Source organism: Theropithecus gelada, chromosome 19 (assembly GCF_003255815.1).
Source record: "Theropithecus gelada isolate Dixy chromosome 19, Tgel_1.0, whole genome shotgun sequence".
Classification (NCBI taxonomy): domain Eukaryota; kingdom Metazoa; phylum Chordata; class Mammalia; order Primates; family Cercopithecidae; genus Theropithecus; species Theropithecus gelada.
The window spans coordinates 16,777,003-16,792,719 of NC_037687.1; the positions used below are offsets into that span (position 1 = coordinate 16,777,003).

General features: G+C 52.3%; 1 protein-coding gene across 3 annotated transcripts in view; it reads left to right on the plus strand.

Moving 5' to 3' along the window:
* Positions 1-15,717, plus strand: part of MYO9B (myosin IXB) — a 139,446-nt gene that overhangs the window by 99,629 nt on the left and 24,100 nt on the right. For 2 of the 3 annotated variants that reach the window (XM_025367241.1, XM_025367240.1), the window contains exons 14-19: positions 1,228-1,306; positions 6,485-6,598; positions 9,375-9,414; positions 10,406-10,528; positions 11,547-11,627; positions 13,365-13,475. In XM_025367241.1, coding sequence (XP_025223026.1) covers positions 1,228-1,306; positions 6,485-6,598; positions 9,375-9,414; positions 10,406-10,528; positions 11,547-11,627; positions 13,365-13,475 — 548 coding nt within the window. Of the gene's footprint in view, positions 1-1,224; positions 1,307-6,484; positions 6,599-9,374; positions 9,415-10,405; positions 10,529-11,546; positions 11,628-13,364; positions 13,476-15,717 lie in introns of all 3 variants that reach the window. The other variant, XM_025367239.1, reaches the window with a different exon arrangement.

Consider the following 15,717-nt stretch of genomic DNA (forward strand, 5'->3'; position numbering starts at 1 on the left):
CGCTTGAAGTCAGGAGTTCAAGACCAGCCTGACCAACATGGTGAAACCCCATCTGTACTAAAAATGCAAATATTAGCCAGGCATGGTAGTGCATGCCTGTGGTCCCAGCTACCACAGGGAGGCTGAGGTAGGGGAATCGCTTGAACCCAGGAGGCGGAGGTTGTAGTGAGCCAAGATCATGCCAGTGCACTCCAGCCTGGATGACAGAGCAAGACTCCGTCTCAAAAAATAAATAAATAGGCTGGACGCGGTGGCTCACGCTGTAATCCCAGCACTTTTGCAAGGTGGGTAGACCACTAGGTCAGACGGTTGAGACCAGCCTGGCCAACATAGTGAAACCCGTCTCTACTAAAAATACAAAAAATTAGCTAGGCGTGATGGCAGGCGCCTGTAATCCCAGGTATTCAGGAGGCTGAGGCAGGAGAATCACTTAAACCTGGGAGGCAGAGGTCACAGTGAGCCGAGACCGTGCCACTGCACTCCAGCTCAGGCGACAGTGCAAGACTCTGTCTCAAAAAGTAAGTAAATAAATAAATAAATGAATAATAAGATGGGTCGAAGTGTCTGGGTACAATGGTACACACTGGTAGTCTTAGCACTTTAGGAGGCCAAGGCAGCTCACTTGAGGCCAGCTATTTGAGACCAGCCTGGGCCACATAGTGAGACCCCATCTCTCCAGAAAAGTTGAAACTTCGTCATGTGTGTCAGCATGTGCCTCTAGCGCCAGCTACTTGGGAGGCTGAGGCAGGAGGATTGCTTGAGCCCAGGAGTTGGAGGTTACATGAGCTATGATCGCACCACTGCACTCGGCCTAGGCAATGCAGCAAGACCCTGTCGGTAAACAATTAAAAAAAAAAAAAGTGTGGGGGGTTGTCGCAGAGGCTCATGCCTATAATCCCAGGATTTTGGGAGGCCAAGGTGGGCAGATCACCTGAGGTCAGGAGTTCAAGACCAGCCTGGCCAACATGGCGAAACCCTGTCTCTACTGGAAATACAAAAATTAGCTGGGCACAGTGGCCTGTAGTCCTAGCTACTCAGGAGGCGGAGACAGGAGAATCACTTGAACTCAGGAGCCAGAAGTTGCAGTGGGCCAAGATCACGCCACTGTGCTCCAGACTGGGTAACAGAGCAAGACTCCATCTCAAATAAATAAATAAAATGGGTTAAAATAATTGCAACCTCCACAGGAGGCCATCCCAACCACCGTCCACTCTGTGTCTCCAGCAGGTATGAGCAGCCCTGGTGCCCAAAGTCACCCGGAAGTGCTGCCAAGAGGAGCCAGCACCCCTTCAGAAAAACTTTACCGGTGAGCAAGACCCCGATTTGCCCACACTGAGATCATTAGGTGGCAGCAGCATTGTTTCAAACAACTTAGGGAATGCTACATTCTTTTTTTTTTTTTTTTTTTTTTTTTTTGAGACGGAGTTTTGCTCTTGTTGCCCAGGCTGGAGTACAATGGCACGATCTTGGCTCACTGCAACCTCCACCTCCCGGGTTCAACCGATTCTCCTGCCTCAGCCTCCTGAGCAGCTGTGATTACAGGCACGCTGCATGATGCCCAGCAAATTTTGTTTTTTTGTTTGTTTGTTTGTTTGTTTGTGAGACAGAGTCTTGCTCTGTTGCCCAGGCTGGAGTGCGGTGGCGCAATCTCTGATGACTGCAAGCTCTGCCTCCCAGATTCACGCCATTCTCCTGCCTCGGCCTCCCTAGTAGCTGTGACTACAGGCGCCTGCCACCACGCCCGGCTAATTTTTTTTTTTTTTTTTTTTTTGGTATTTTTTTTTGGTAGAGACGAGGTTTCACCCTGTTGGCCAGGATGGTCTCGATCTCCTGACCTCGTGATCCACCCACCTCAGCCTCCCAAAGTGCTGTGATTACAGGCGTGAGCTACCGCGCCCGGCCTAATTTTGTATTTTTAGTAGAGACAGGGTTTCTCCATGTTGGTCAGGCTGGTCTTGAACTCCTGACTTCAGGTGATCCACCTGCCTTGGCCTCCGAAAGTGCTGGGATTACAGGCGTGAGCCACCGGGGAATGCTACATTCTAAACCCAGGTCAGGGTTGCTCTGAGTAAGTCACTGAGCTGCCTTTTGAACCAGAAAGACCCAGAACCAAGTAGCATTTGGTGGCTGCTTTTCTGGACACAGAATAGCACGCCTTGGTACATCATGCGCTTTAGGGAGATGGGAGGAGACTCAGTTTACAAAGGATCCATTTTATGGCCTAGGGTGGGCACTGGGAGGTGAAGCCTAAGTATCGCTGGTGGTGGGGAGAGACGGGCTTGATTGATTGGAGAGTTCTTCCCTTGTCCTGCCTGGGGTGGCCCAAAAGTTGTTCTGCCAAGTTACTTCACTCACAGTCAGAAACACATACACTTTGATGTTGCACATGAGATGATGCGGGGTCTTTTGTGGACCCTAGCAGTGACCCCAAGGGCCCTGCATGCACCCAAGCATGTGACAGCACCAGGGTAGAAAAGTGAGCAGGCTGGCTGGACATGATGGTGCACGCCTGTAATTCCAGCACTTTGGGAGGCCAAGGCGAGCAGATCACTTGAGGTCAGACGTTCAAGACCAGCCTAGCCAACATGGTGAAACCTCGTCTCTACTAAAAATACAAAAATTAGCCGGGCATGGTGGCGGGCACCTGTAGTCCCGGCTACACGGGAGGCTGAGGCAGGAGAATTGCTTGAACACGGGAAATGGAGGTTGCAGTGAGCCGAGATTGCACCACTGCACTCCAGCCTGGGTGACAGAGCAAGACTCTGTCTCAAAAAAAATAAATATATAAAAGTTTTAGGAATCACCTTTTTCACCCAAAATGGGACGCAAGAAAGGAGAATGCATTCCTCTATTATGTTTGTTTTTTTTTTTTGAGGGGTCCCCCAAGTTCCCAAGAGCTAGAAAGCTTCCTTCTATTTTGTTGTATGGGTTGCATTTTTGTTTTATTTTGTTTTGTTTTGTTTTGCTTGAGACCAGGCTGGAGTGCAGTGGTATAATCACAGCTCACTGCAGCCTCGACCTCCTGGACTCAAGCAATCCCCCCGCCTCAGCCTCCCAAGTAGCTGGGACAACAGGCACAGGCCACCACGCCTGGCTAATTTTTCCTTTTATAAAGATGGAGTCTGATTATGTTGCTCAGGCTAGTCTCGAACTCCTGGCCTCAAGGCATCCTCCCACCTCAGCCTCCCAAAGTGATGGGATTATAGGCATGAGCCACCACACCCAGTCCTCGTTTGTTTTTTTCCTTGCCTCCCTTACCTCAAAGACAAAGTAACTTCTGACCTGCGGTAGCAGAAGCAGCATCCATCTCCCCAGGGCCTGGCCACAGGGCTGCGGGTCCCACCCCAGGAGCATGTTAAGTTTATACAGATTCTCCCTTTCAGCTGTTCAATGCTAGATTTCTCATTTGACGGCTCTGAGGAGTTCGATATTAACGCTTTTGAGGACATCATTGCTTTATATGAAAGCAAGAAGTAAGTGCAGAAAGGGCCTTTGATCCCGAGGCCAGCAAGGCACCGAGGGGAGCCATCTTCCCCAGGCGCTCAGTGCTGCGTCCAGGGCACAGACAGAGAGGACTGGCCATTCAGAGAATGCCACGGCCCACAGGGGTCACTCCTGCCAGATTTGCAGATTTAGCCGGGTCAGCAGGGCTAGGGGTGGGCCAAAGTCATGGACATCATTCCAAGCCGTGGCCGCTGCACTGACCACCCTGGGTATGAAGGCCACTCGCATATAGAGGTGACAGGCGACCCCTCTGTTGCCTTTGCTCTGCCTCCCTGGAGGGCTGGGGAAAACAGGTAAGTGGGGCCATGTGGACACTTGGCATGGTGCATGGAGCACAGGGGCTGGGGTTGGGTCCTTCCAGGCCACCTGCCCAGAGCTAAAACATGTGCTTTGAACGACTGCCAGCAGGACGCGGTAGCACGCACCTGTAATCCCAGCACTTTGGGAGGCCAAGGCGGGAGGATCACTTGAGGCCAAGAGTTTGAAACCAGCTTGGACAACATAACAAGACCCCACCTCTACAAGAAAAAATAAATAAAATGTCTGGAGAAAGAAATTCAAAAAAAAAAAAAAAAAAAAACAGGAAAAACAAGATCCTCATTTCTAGAAGTTCTGTCAGAAACATTTGTAATTTAGACATTCCTCACTAATATTTAGTTTGAAAGCATCCAATTTTCATTTCTAAGGCATTCTAATTCACACACGTTATCAGTGCCAAAGTTTGCACCTCTAGCGTGCATGCTCAAGCCTAAGCCCACAGCCATCAAACAAAATGAAGCGAGTAAGGTTGAGTGCTTTGAGGGTAATTACCCCCTTAAACTAGGGTTTCTCTGGCCGGGTGCGGTCGCTCACCCCCTGTAATCCCAGCACTTGGGGGAGGCCTACGTGGGCAGGTCATTTGAGGTCGGCAGTTCAAGACCACCCTGGCCAACATGGTGAAACCCTGTGTCTACTAAAAATACAAAAATTAGCCAGGCGTGGTGTGCACCTGTAATCCTAGCTACTCGGGAGGCTGAGGCAGGAGAATCACTTGAACCTGGGAGGCAGGGTTTACAGTGAGCCGAGATCACACCACTGCATTCCAGCCTGGGCAACATAGCAAGACTCTGTTTAAAAAAAAAAAAAAAAAAAACTAGGGTTTCTCAGCCTCAGCACTGTGCCAGATCATTCTCTGGGGTGGCACCCGTCCTGTGGACTATAGGGTGTTAAGCAGCATCCCTGGCCTCTACCCACCAGATGCCAGGAGAGCACCCCCACCCCCAAGTCATGACAACCACAAATGTCTGCAGACATTGGCAAATGTCCCCTGATGGAGATGGTACCACCCCAGTTGCTGTGCTCAACCTGTGGCTCTTGTATTCAAATTAATTCCTCCAAAGGCCTTAATGAAGCCAACAAGGAGTTTGACATCTGGCCACAAAATCATGGAGAGAGACTAATTTGCTCCTCCCACAGAGACCCTCCTTAGGGTCTTCTTTTCTGAGTTTCCCCAACTGCCTTTTGATTTTTTTTTTTTTTTTTTTGAGACAGAGTCTCACTCTGTTATCCAGGCTGGAGTGCAGTGGCGCGATCTCGGCTCAGTGCAACCTCTGCCTCCCAGGTTCAAGCTATTGTCATGCATCAGCCTCTGGAGTGACTGGGACTACAGGCATGTGCCATCATGCCCGGCTAATTTTTGTGTTTTTAGTAGAGACAGGGTTTCACCATGTTGGCCAGGCTGGTCTTGAACTCCCTACCTCAGGTGATCTGCCCCGCTCAGCCTCCGAAAGTGCTGGGATTACAGGTATGAGCCATGCCCAGCCTGTCATGGAATTTTAAAAATAAATAGGCTTGGCAGGGTGATGCATGTCTGTAATCCCAGCTACTCAGGAGGCTGAGACAGGAGAATCACTTGAACCCAAAAAGTGGAGGTTGCAGTGAGCTGAGATCGCACCACTGCACTCCAGCCTGGGCAACAGAGCGAGACTCTGTCTCAATAAAATAAAATAAAAATAAATTTAAAACTAAATAAATATCCCCGGCTGGATGCAGTGGCTCACACCTGTTATCCCAGCACTTTGGAAGGCTGAGGTGGGTGGATCACAAGGTTAGGAGTTCAAGACCTCCCTGACCAACATGATGAAACCCCATTTCTACTAAAAATACAAAAATTAGCCAGGCATGGTGGTGCACACCTGTAATCCTAGCTATTTAGGAGGCTGAGGCAGGAGAATCACTTGAACCCAGGAGGTAGGGTTGCGGTGAGCTGAGATTACACCATTGCGCTCCAGCCTGGGAGAAAGAGCGAGACTCCGTCTCAACAAGTAAATAAATATCCCCAAAGCCTCTTAAATATGAGAACTTTCTCAGTGATCCAGATGAAAAGGATCCAATGAAGTGGAATGATCAGATGGAAATAATTTTTTTTTTCTTTTTTTTTTAAAGACAGAGTGTTGCTCTGTCTCCCAGGCTGGAGTGCAATGGCGCTATCTCAGCTCACTGCAACCTCTGCCTCCTGGGTTCAAGTAATTCTCCTGCCTCAGCCTCCCACGTAGCTGGGATTACAGGTGCCCTCCACCATGCCCCGCTAACTTTTTGTATTTTTAGCAGAGACAGGGTTTCGCCATGTTGGCCAGGCTGGTCTCGAACTCCTGACCTCAGGTGATCCACCCATCTCAGCCTCGCAAAGTGATGGGATTATAGACGTGAGCCACGGCGCCCAGCTGGAAATGATATATTGAAAAGGATCAATGATCCGTGTGGCCAAGTCCAATTTGCCTCAAAGCCCTACCCCACTGCAGGTCTTGGGGAGACTGACCCAGTCCCCCTTTCTGGCAGAAGAGAGAGGGGCAGCATTGAGCTCAGTGTCTTTCCCCAGCTGCATGTTTTAGCTTCAGTGGCCTGGGGACGGTCCCAGTGGCTCTGGGAACCCCAAGGTGGCAGGCATGCTTCTAACTCCATCTTCTTTCTGTCACTGCACCCTCCCCACCCCTCCCCTCAGCGATTTGCATAACCAAATGATCAAGAGCATCAAAGGATTGCCCTGGCAGGGCGAGGACCCCCGTAGGCTTCTCCAGTCCCTCAGTCGGCTCCAGAAACCCCGCGCCTTCATCCTGTGAGTCCCCCAGCAAGACCCTGCTTACAAGTGCAACAACCGCCTCCCCCTACTCCCACAACCCCGGCGGGGCCTGCAGTCTTCCTAATTTGCATCGGCCACTAAAACCACAATGCTGTCTGGTAGCTCACCCCCCAGCCATCACTAAATGCCAATCAATAACACCCCTGGCCACTGTCTGCACTGTGGCCCAGGCACGGCCAGCTTCCCAACACACGGGGCAGCTTCCCAGGAGCGCTCCTTCCTCGAGGCATCTAATTTTCCACCCGCAAACGTGCCATCCTCCGTCTCCTCCCCGTGCCTGTCTGGCTTGCAGAGCAAAGCTTGCTCCCGCCTTTGCCACTGTGAGTTTGCAGAGAAGCCGTCTGCAGCAGGGCATGCAATTTCCTGAGAGGATGGCCCTGCTGTCTGCAGGTGGCCACATAAGCCAGTCGAGAGAGCCCAGAAGGTGCATAAACTGGGTTGGGATCCCAACCGTTAGCACACTGTGGGACCTGAGTATTCTATGCTTTCGGCCTCCAAATGGGGTAATGACTCTCATGCTTCCATTATGTTGACCCAGCACCAGGCAGGCAGCAGCCTCAGCTAACAGGACATCCACCTGCGGTCACCACATCCCGCCTTTTAGTGGCCATTGGGGTGTGGGTTGGCTGACAGCAAAGCTTGCACCTGCATGGGAGCCAATGGAAGCCAGTTTCTTTTTTTCTTTCTTTTTTTTTTTGAGACGGAGTTTCACTCTTGTTGCCCAGGCTGGAGTGCAATGGGGTACAATCTCAGCGCACTGCACCCTCTGCCTCCCAGGTTCAAGCGATTCTCCCACCTCAGCCTCCCAAGTACCTGGGATTACTGACACCTGCCACCACGCCTGGCTAATTTTTTGTATTTTTAGTAGAGACAGGGCTTCACCATGTTGGCCAGGCTGGTCTTGAACTCCTGACCTCAGGTGATCTGCCTGTCTCGTCCTTCCAAAGTGCTGGGATTACAGGCATGAGCCACCGTCCCTGGCCCTTTTTTTTTTTTTTTTCTTTTTTAAGAGATGGGGGTCTCATTCTGTTGCCCGGGCTAGAGTACAGCAGTGACACAATCACCGCTCACGGCAGTTTCGACCTCCTGGGCTCAAGCGATTCTCCTGCCTCAACCTCCAGTGTAGCTGGAAATGCAGGCGTGCATTACCACACCTGTCTAATTTTACTGTTTGTAGAGGTGGAATCTTGCTATGTTATAGCCCAGGCTGCCAGGCTGGTCTCAAACTCCTGGGATCAAGCGATCCTCCTGCCTCAGCCTCCCAAAGCACTGGGATTACAGGCATGAGCCACTGTACCCAGCAGGAGCCTGTTTCAAACTTTTGTTCCTTTTTTTTTTTTTTTTTTTTTTTGAGGCAGAGTCTCACTGTCGCCCAGGCTGGCGTGTAGTGGCTCAGTCTTGGCTTATTGCAACCTCCACCTCCCAGGTTCAAGCAGTTCTCCTGCCTCAGCCTCCCAAGTAGCTGAGATTACAGGTGTGCACCACCACACCTGGCTAATTTTTTTGTGTTTTTAGTAGAGATGGGATTTCACCATGTTGGCCAGACTGGTCTCGAACTCCTGACCTCAAGTGATCCGCCCACCTCAGCCTCAAACTTTTGTTCTTGTTATGCCTTATTTTACCCCACAGGGATTCAGGTGAAACTGAATGCAACTGCGAACGGCTAGGCATCTCACAGATCTGCAAGCTATCATCTCCTTAGCCGGTCTTCAAAAGGCACCAGGCCTTTTGAATAAATAAATATATTTACTTATTTATTTATTTTCCCCTTGGTCTGCAAGATTTCATAAGGTGTCTGAGAACACAGGAGCTGCCCGCTTCCTTACCTCGGCCAAAAGAGCAGCTTTGGGTTTTGCGGGGGGTTTTGAGACAGAGTCTTGGTCTGTCACCCAGGCTGGAGTGCTGTGGCATGATCTCGGCTCACTGCAACCTTCGCCTCCTGGGTTCAAGCGATTCTCCCGCCTCAGCCTCTTGAGTAGCTGGGATTACAGGCGCCCACCACCACGCCTGGCTAATTTTTGTATTTTTGGTAGAGACAGGGTTTCACCATGTTGGCCAGGCTGGTCTTGAACTCCTGACCCCAAGTGATCCACCCACCTCAGCCCCCCAAAGTGCTGGGATTACAGGCGTGAGCCACCACGCCTGGCCAGTTTTGGTTTTCTTCTTTCCCACCAGCATGATCCTGAAAGGAGCTCCCACCCAGGCCCCATTTTGGTTATTTTGCAAGGCAAGTCCCTGCCCTGCCAGCAGAGGGTTCCAGAAGGGCGTCTGGGTCTGTTTGGTGTCTACCAGCGCATGGCAAAGACAGCCTGGTCACCTGGTCTCCACCAGGACTGCTCAGGCTTCCTCTGCCCCACTTAGGGCATCCTGCTGTGATTTGGGGATATGTCAGTTCCTCCATAGTGAGCTCCGTTGGATGCACGTCCCACCCTGTAGATTCCTAGCCAGCCCCTCCTACTTCTCAGACATCCGAATGGCCCCCAGACCAAATGCTTTTCTCAGCCTTGGGGCAGCCACCAGCAGAGTCCGGCTAGCGCCATCCCAGGGAAACTGGTGTCCACAGACAGTGGCTGAGGCACGCCACGGTGTGCAGTGTGGAGAGGTGGCGGCGGCCTTGTTGCACTTGCGCCTTCTCGCTCTCTCCCGTCTCTCTCTGTCTCAGTCTAACCCGCCAGGCGTGGCTTGCTGAACTAACCCAAATCCCGACGCTGTGTTCCTTTTGTTCACAAAACCATTTTTAATATTTTGACAGGAAAAGTAAAGGTATCAAACAAAAGCAGATCATTCCAAAGGTAAAAAAATAACACACACCCCGCGCGACACGTTCCAAGATATGCTTCTCTGCCCGTCTTGAGAGCTTTCACTTCTGCAGCTTCATTACCTCCTTCTTCCCACTATCTCCCCCTCCCTCCAAGAAAAAAAATGTTCTTGTGTTGAGATGATTTGGAGCTGGCTCTTTATGGGTTTCCCAGAAGCAGGGTCTGAGATGGGGATATTTGCACACACAGCGGCTTATGGAGGGGGGTTTACAGGAGAAAGCAGAGAGAAAGGGTGAGGGAGGAAGCCAGGGGCATAAGCGCAGCTGAAGTCTGGCCTCAGCCTGGTCCCACGGGGAGCTCTAGTGGGTTCATAGCACCATAGAGCTCATCCTGCCCCAAGGTAATGGGACCCTTCCGTTTAACAGCCCCATCTTCAGTCCCTGGCTACAGGACCACTTCCAGATGGGGCAGAGCACCTCCCAAGCGCTCTGTCTCGTTTCCACGTACAAGTGCAGCAATTTAGGAAATTGGCAAAAAGAGTAAGACTAGCCTTGCAGTCTAGTTAGCAGATGGGAGAGGGCTAATTCCTCTTGTCAGCTGATCGAACTGGCTGACACATGAAGGTGGCCTGTCCGATGAGCTCATGCAGATGGCACAGAAAAGACCTGGCCCTTCTTGCCTCAAGTAACGAAAACTGTAGGAGCTGTGCAGAGGAGAGGGTCGGCCAGGTTCAGTAGCACTGGCTTCCTCTCTAACCCAGAGGAAGGGGAAATGGGGCAGCCACTCAGGCGGTGAAAGAGGCTGCCATCAGCCCTGCTGGAACCAGCGCTGTGTGCCAGGTGTAGCCCACCTCATTCCACTGGGCCCTCTCCAACAGCGTGGTCCCAAGACCAAACCTAAGAGCTGCCACCTGGGCACTTGCTGCGGGGATGCTGTTCTGCCCTGGCTCTGGGGACGCTGTGACGCCTTCCCGTGCCCGTGTGGGCTGTGGGAGGGCAGGCCGGACCCCATGTGTCTGTCCTAGAACCTGCTGGACTCCAAGTCCCTGAAACTCATCATCAGCATGACCCTGCACGACCGCACCACCAAGTCCCTGCTGCACCTGCACAAGAAGAAAAAGCCACCGAGCATCAGCGCCCAGTTCCAGGTGGGTGCAGCAGGAGAGGCGGGGGGCGGCGCCAAGCATCAGTGCCTAGTTCCAGGTGGGTGCAGCAGGAGAGGCGGGGGGCGGCGCCAAGCATCAGTGCCCAGTTCCAGGTGGGTGCAGCAGGAGAGGCGGGGGGCGGTGCTCAGCTCAGCCTCACGCTTGTGTAGCTTCACCCAACACCGAGTATAGCCCGTCTCTACTAAAAATAAAAAAATTCGCCCGGCGCGGTGGCTCACACCTGTAATCCCAGCACTTTGGGAGGCCGAGGCGGGCAGATCACGAGGTCAGAAGATCGAGACCATCCTGGCTAACACGGTGAAACCCCGTCTCTACTAAAAATACAAAAAAATTAGCTGGGCGTGGTGGCGGGCACCTGTAGTCCCAGCTACTCGGGAGGCTGAGGCAGGAGAATGGTGTGAACCCGGGAGGCAGAGCTTGCAGTGAGCCGAGATCGCGCCACTGCACTCCAGCCTGGGCGACAGAGCGAGACTCCGTCTCAAAAAAAAAAAAAAATACAAAAATTAGCCAGGTGTGGTGGGCACCTGTAATCTCAGCTCCTTGGGAGGCTGAGGCAGGAGAATTGCGTGAATCTGGGAGGCGGAGGTTGCAGTGAGCCAAGATCATGCCATTGCGCTCCAGCCTGGGCAACAAGAGTGAGACTCTGTCTCAAAAAAAACAACGCTACATCCATGGTCCCTTCAGAGGCTGACACATGTTTCAAATCTCCAGAAAGCGTTTGTCCGGTCCTCCCCGGCCCCAGCCTTCCACCTGAGGCAGAGACAAGCACTGGTGGCCCTGGGACCATGGGGACCACGTAGCTCCCTCGAGGGTTTCCAGGGATAGCGCAGGCTCGGGTCAGAACGTCCAGCTGGAACCTCTTGTGTCCCACCACCAGGGACCCACATCTGTGCAGACCCCATCCACCCCACACTGATGCTAGAGCATCCCAGGTCTCCCACAGAACAGCAGCTGCCAGGGTCCCTAACTCAACCCAAATGCTCTCTCTTTCCCTTAACAGACATCCCTTAACAAGCTCTTGGAGGCGCTGGGGAAAGCAGAGCCCTTCTTTATCCGCTGCATCCGTTCCAATGCTGAAAAGGTGAGTTTCTCTAAGGTGTTTGGGAGGAGAAGGCCCATGCCAGACTCTTAGGGGTGTCGGTGTCCCTGCATCCAGCCCCAGCCTCCACGCAGTATGGGGGACAGTGCAGCAGTCCACCCAGAGGCAGCTGGGGATGGAGGGTTAGCAGTGAGGATGGCCCAAGTGGCCATTCAAGAGTAGGGACATCATCTGGAACATGGAGACGCCCAGAGAAGGTTTGATTAGGGAGCGACAGGGTCAGGGGTGCTCTTCAGATACATCCCAAAGAGTAGCCAGTGCAAGGAGTGTACCAAAAGGCAAGGGCTGAGGTTACATAGCAGAGTCTTAGAGGCACACACAGCCCGCTGCTCACATTGCAAGTGTCTAGAGAGACCCTCGGAGCCCCGGTAGAAGCACCAGTGGGGGCTTCAGGCTCAGCACTGGCACAGGCTTCCTTTACCCCAGAGGTCCACTCCATCCCTGGGAGGACAGCTCGGGGACTTTACCAGGGACGGAGCAGGGGTGTGGGCTCCCAGACAAATGTGAGCACACAGCCAGGCAGGAACCTCCCACCAACTGTACCTGAGGAGATGCTCCGTCGTGCACCGTCTCTGCTCGTGGGCTGTGCCAGCAGATGGTTCTCTGTGATAAGAGCCATTCTGTGCACTGGAGGGTGTCAGGCAGCATCCCTGGCTCCACATCCACCCCCAGTCATGACAACCCTCCCCATTCTTTCCTGTTTGCCCTTTTTTTTTTTTCCTTTGGTTTTGTTTGTTTGTTTTTGAGACAGAATCTCTCTCTGTCTGTCACCCAGGCTGGAGTGCAGTGGTGCGATCTCGGCTCACTGCAGCCTTGACCTCCCAGGTTCAAGCCATCCTCCTGCCTCACCCTCCCACGTAGCTGGGATTACAGGTGCCCACCACGCTCAGCTAATTTTTGTATTTTTAGTAGAGACGGGGTTTCACCATGTTGGCCAGGCTGGTCTTGAACTCCTGACTTCAAGTGATCCACCCATCTCAGCCTCCCAAAGTGCTGGGATTACAAGCGTGAGCCACCACGCCCAGCACCGTTTGTCTTTATAGCAACACCATGCCTTATCCCTCACTGCCCACCAGGATGAAGTCCAGACCCCTGAGCTCCAGGCTTAAAGCCCACTGAGGCAGCCGCATTTCCAGCCTCTTCTCTCCCCTGGCAGGAAGCATCTCCCTGTGTCCCCATCAGCCCCTTGGCTTCTTCCTCCTCCTCTCGGCCTCCACCCAGCTGCTCCCTGCCTGTTCTATCACCTGTGTGTGGCTCCTGCCCCCAGACCAAGCTCTCCTCTCCACCAAATCCCCAGCACTTACGCCGTGTCTGCCACGGAGAACAAGCCCAGGACACATTTGCATTTAGTTTTGTTTTTTTTTTTTTTAAATAAATTTAAATGACTAGAGATGGGGTCTCACTATGTTGCCCAGGCTGGTCTCAAACTCCTGGCCTCAACTGATCCTCTCATCTTGGCCTCATTCCAGAAGGAGTGTCTGGAGCAAGGAAGGACCCCTTGTCCAGGCGCTCCTGGCTACTGTGCCGTAGAACACTCCCAGGTCAGCTAGCCAGCACCCACATGTACACCCTGACCAACTCTGTGTTAGGGATCCCGAGGGGCAGTGGTCACATGGCACAGTGCCCTAATCTCACAGTTCCCAGGCCTGAGCCACCGACAGGCTTGGGCATCCTGTCCGGTCAAGGCCACCTGCGTGATCTCTCACATTCTCATTTCAGAAAGAGCTGTGCTTTGATGACGAGCTGGTCCTGCAGCAGCTGCGCTACACCGGTATGCTGGAGACCGTGCGCATCCGGAGGTCAGGGTACAGTGCCAAGTACACATTCCAGGTAGGCCACAAGCACACGTACCTGGACACACCTGTTTCATGGCAAAGGCAATCGCCCTCTTCCAAAGAGAGCTCCTTGCTGGAACGTAAACCCAGCAGGTTGGCCAGTCGCCGTGGCTCACGCCTGTAATCCCAACACCTTGGGAGGCCGAGGCGAGCAGATCACCTGAGGTCAGGAGTTTAAGACCAGCCTGACCAACGTGATGAAACCCCATCTCTACTAAAAATACAAAAATCAGCCGAGTGTGGCAGCAGCTGCCTGTACTCCTAACTACTGAGGCAGGAGGATCCCTTGAACCCAGCAGGCGGAGGTTGCAGTGAGCCGAGATTGAGCCACTGCACTCCAGCCTAGGCAACAGAGCAAGACTCCATCTCAAAAAAAAAAGGAAAGAAAGAAACCCCTGCCTCATGCCAAGAGCTGGTACCTGTGTCACCCTGAGCCCAAAGCCAGAGATGACAGCGCCTGGTTCCCTTTCATGCTTTCCCTTCATAGCCCCAGGGACTAGAATAATATAATGTGCCTCTTTTCTCATCCATTGAATAGAAATAATGTCTTTCTAATCCTATGCAGATAAGAAAGGCAAAATTACAAAAATGCAGAAATGCTGGTGTGTTTTACCAATACTTGACCCTTAAATATTTGAAATAATACTTTGCTAAAAAGAAATGTTCCAGGCAGGTGCAGTGGCACACTCCTGTAATCCCAACACTTTGGGAGGCCAAGGCAGGAGGATCACTTGAGCCTAGGAGTTTTGAGGCCAGCCTGGACAACCTAGAGAGACCCTGTCTCTGCAAAAAATTTTAAAATTAGCCAGGTGCAGTTGCTTATGCCTGTAATTCCAGCATTTTGGGAGGCCAAGGCGGGTGGATCACTTGAGATCAGGAGTTTGTTACCAGCCTGATCAACATGGTGAAACTCCATCTCTACTAAAAATAAAATAAAAAAAATAAAAGCCGGACACGGTAGGGCACATCAGTAATCCCAGCTACTTGGGAGGCTGAGGCAGGAGAATCTCTTGAACCCAGAAGTTGAAGGCTGCAATAAGCTGAGATCGCACCATTGCACTGCAGCCTGGTCAACAACAGCAAAACTCCGCCTCAAAAAAATATATATATTAGCCAGACAAGGTGTTGTGCACCTGTGGTCCCAGCTACTCAGGAGGCTAAGGTGAGAAGATCACTTGAACCCAAGGAGTTTGAGGCTACAGTGAGCTATGACTGAGCCAGTGCACTCCAGCCTGGATGGCAGAGCAAGACCCTGTCTCAAACAAAACTAGAGGCCCAGTGCGGTGGCTCACACCTGTAATTAGCACTTTGGGAGGGCAAGGGAGGCAGATTGCTTGAGCTCAGGAGCTCAAAATCAGTCCAGGCAACATGGTGAAACCCCATCTCCACACAAAAATACAGAAGCCAGGCGTGCTGGCATGCAGTGTACTTCCAGCTACTTGTGGGGCTGAGGCAGGAGGATTGCTTGAGTCTGGGAGGTCGACAGTGACCCATGTTTGCACCACTGCACTCCAGCCTGGGAAACAGAGCGAGACTGTCTCAAAAAAAAAAAAAAAACATGTTCCTCCAGCTATGATCTAACTCCCTCACAAGTCCTAGACTGTAAGCCCCATTGCAAGGGTGGCCCGGTTCCCAGCCACCTCGACCATCTAAAAGACCTAGGACCTTATGTCTGCAGTGGTCTTTCTTAAGATTACAGACTATTGACCAGGCATGGTGGCTTAGCCTGCAATCCTAGCACTTTGGGTCACGTGACCCAGGCACCACTGCACCCAGCTAAGAACCCATTTCTTTTTTTTTTTTTAGGCAGAGCCTCACTCTGTCGCCCAGGCTGGAGCGCAGTGGCGTCTCGGCTCCCTGCAACTTCTGCCTCCCATGTTCAAGTGATTCTCCTGCCTCCACCTCCCCAGTACATGGGACTACAGGCGCCTGCCACCATGCCTGGCTAATTTTTGGTAGATTCAGGGTTTTGTCATGTTGGCCAGGCTGGTCTCATAGGTTGAGCTCAGGAGTTTGAGACGAGCCTGGGCAACATGGTGAAACTCTGTCCCTACAAAAAAATTTTTTTTTTTTTTTTTTTTGAGACGGAGTCTCGCTCTGTTGCCCAGGGTGGAGTGCGGTGGCCGGATCTCGGCTCATTGCAAGCTCCGCCTCCCGGGTTCACGCCATTCTCCTGCCTCAGCCTCCCGAGTAGCTGGGACTACAGGTGCCCGCCACCTCGCCCGGCTAGTTTTTTT